Source organism: Mastomys coucha, unplaced genomic scaffold (assembly GCF_008632895.1).
Source record: "Mastomys coucha isolate ucsf_1 unplaced genomic scaffold, UCSF_Mcou_1 pScaffold6, whole genome shotgun sequence".
Classification (NCBI taxonomy): domain Eukaryota; kingdom Metazoa; phylum Chordata; class Mammalia; order Rodentia; family Muridae; genus Mastomys; species Mastomys coucha.
The window spans coordinates 85,891,075-85,893,999 of NW_022196912.1; the positions used below are offsets into that span (position 1 = coordinate 85,891,075).

General features: G+C 41.5%; 1 protein-coding gene across 2 annotated transcripts in view; it reads right to left on the minus strand.

Moving 5' to 3' along the window:
- LOC116080166 overlaps nt 1-2,925 on the minus strand; it is a 60,136-nt gene that overhangs the window by 15,592 nt on the left and 41,619 nt on the right. For both annotated transcript variants that reach the window (XM_031356449.1, XM_031356450.1), the window contains exon 7: nt 1,565-1,729. In XM_031356449.1, the coding sequence (XP_031212309.1) occupies nt 1,688-1,729 (42 nt within the window). In that variant the 3' untranslated portion in view covers nt 1,565-1,687. The remainder of the gene's footprint in view (nt 1-1,564; nt 1,730-2,925) is intronic.

Here is a 2,925-nt window from a genome sequence, read left to right on the forward strand (position 1 = left end):
TGTCTCTGCCTCCCAAGTGCTAGGATTAAAGGCGTGCACCAGCACCGCCGGGACAAAACTGGTTTCTTAATGATTATTTAGAACTTGGTAGATAGAATCTGGAGGTACACTTTTTCTTCTGCAAATTAATATACTTATAGGTGGGGTGAAGTAGCTCAGGCTTGTAACTCTAGCGTTCAGAAGGCAGAGGCAGGAGAATTGTAAGATCTTTTCTCAAAACAATGAGCAAATATTTAAGGCAGCAGGGTACATTGGCACTGACACGTGCCCTTTACCCCTTTTCTAAGAAAGAGACAGGCAGGTCTCAGAGTTCAAAGCCAGCTGGGTCTACATAGGAAATTTCAGGACAGCCAGGGTTGCACATTGAGATCCTGTTTCAAAAGAAAAATTATAGTAATAACTACTTTAATGATAATTGAATGTATATAAAATAGAACAGTACCTATTTTGATAAATGTTACTGAGTATTATAAAATTATTGTTTAAGTGATTTGTTAAAATCGTATTAAGCGCCTATTATTTGCAAAGCTCTGTTAGTTGCTTGGCCTTGAAAGTTCATCACCCTACAGTAAAGAAGTATAAAGCCTTACCAATCTCACAAGTTCTACTTCTAGAAGTCATTTGAATTTTTTTGTTTGTTGTTTTGTTTTGGGTTTTTCTGTGTAGCCCTGGCTGTCCTGGAACTCACTCTGTAGACCAGTCTGGCCTCGAACTCAGAAATCTGCCTGCCTCTGCATCCCAAGTGCTGAGATCAAAGGCATGCGCCACCACGGCCCAGCAAAACAACTTTTTGAAAACAAACAAACCCATTTAAGTCTTGTAAGGAATCAGGCAAATGCTCAAAGACCTAAGCTTTAAGCTTAGAGCCTTCCTCTAAGATACAAGGTAAAGCAATAACCCAGCTTCCAAGGAGGCTAGTCAGCAGGAAGAGGCCTATACTGTCTGTGATTGATGCACTCGGCACTCCAGTGCTAGGTACTGCACACAAGCAGTAAGTTATGGAGACATTTAGCTAGATACTTAGAATCTATAGAGCTTACAGTTCATCTTCAAGGTGAGCCCTCCTGTAAAGATGGCCTTTAGCCAAACGTGTTCTAATTACAATCCCACATGAAAGAATTACAACTAGAATGCTTTATTGCTATTGATTTGGGTTATTTTTTTAATTTTTTTTATTGTTGTTTTTTGAAACAGGATTTTCTGTGTCACAGCCCTGGCTGTCCTGGAACTTGATTTGTAGTCAAAGATGGGCTTGAACTCACAGAGATCCATCTGCCTGCCTCTGTCTCCAGAGTACTGGGATTAAAAAGTGTGTGCCACTACTGGCCCGTGTCATTTGTTTTTGTCTGTTTGTCTTTTTAAGACAAAATTGTGTTATCTAGGCTGGCCTGAACTTCAAGAGATTGTCCTGCCTCAGCCTCCCAAATCTGGATTTCAGGCCCATGCCACAACACTGAAATGGCATTGGAATGCTTTCATCAGAATTAGGTAAGTGTTGTCTCCAAGTCAATTCAAATGTTTTACTTAACCATTTGTTCAAGAATGAAGTCTAATCACTACTCACAATGATTTCTTAGCAGGAGGAACAGGGGAATTTCTTCGGAACAGAAAGGACAGACAGCTGTGAGCTGCCTGATCTGGATGCTGTGAATCAAACTCAGGTCCTTCAGAGGAGCAGTCCATGCTTTTAATGGCTGGGGCATTTATCCAATCTCAGCATTAACATCTCCTAAGAATACAAAGACTGTAAGTGCCGAGGTTGATGGGATGGCTCAAGGGCTAAGAAACTCACAACCACTTGTACCTCCAGCTCCAGGAGATCCAAAGCCACCCTCTGATCCCTGCAGGCACCTGCTCTCCTGGTCACAACCCCTTCCCTCAAACATGTAAAAGTAAGCGACCCTTTCCCACACTCGAAGGGAGACTGGAGCACAACTGAATGAGATGTGCTCTGTTGGCTTTTTCTTTTCTATGAAAGACATTGCCTAGGCTTAAAGTGATGGACCAAGGCTGTAATTCCATCTTTTGGTAGGTAGAGGCCAAAGGATTAAGAGTTCAATGTCATCTTTGGCCAGCCTAAGATACTTGAGACTGCTTCAACAAAGCAACAAACAAAAATAAAGTTGATTAATAGTGGTTTTTTTTTAATGTGTTTTTGTTGATGATGTTTGTTGTGTTTTTAGACAGGGCTCTTATATTTCAAGCATTCTGAGTATCAGGATTATTGACCTGCATCACCCTGCTGGAAAATACTTTCTAGCTATATAAAATAAAAATCTCCAGATATTTTTTTAAGTAAAAATGTTTCTGCCATTTTATTTACAAGTGGGATTTAAAATCCAACTACTACTAGGTCAGGTTCCACACCCACTTCTCTGATTTATCTGTTGTCCTCCCCCCCACTTAATTCTTAAGATATTAAGATATTGACCTGCTAGTTGCTAGAATGAGTCCAGCAACTGGAGTTCCCCAAGACACTGTAGCCTTTCCTAATGCCAAGTTTTGTAATCTTCCTAGTAGGAATGAAGATATTCTAAAGAAACACCTCCAAGAAACTGGAACTTCCCCAGGAATTACATGCTGAGTGAACGAAGGTTGAAGTCTGCCTGGTTCCAGCCAGAGGCACAACTTTCTCTCACATATAGATTTCTCAGTTCATACATCCTGTCACACCACTTTGCAAGAGAGGCTAACGTTGAAACCATGATGGAACAGTATCACACCTTGACCAAGACTGCTTAGTTATGCACAGCAGTTGAACCAAACGTCATCTTAGGACTCGGGAGCATGAATTTGGTCGGAGAATGGGGGTCACTGGCCTTTTTCGTTCCTTTTCCTAAGGTGGGTTCAATACAAGTTTCAGTTGACACAGTACCAACTTCTCCAAGGAACGCCCTCTACGGTTTCTGCGTACGCGCGCTCCCC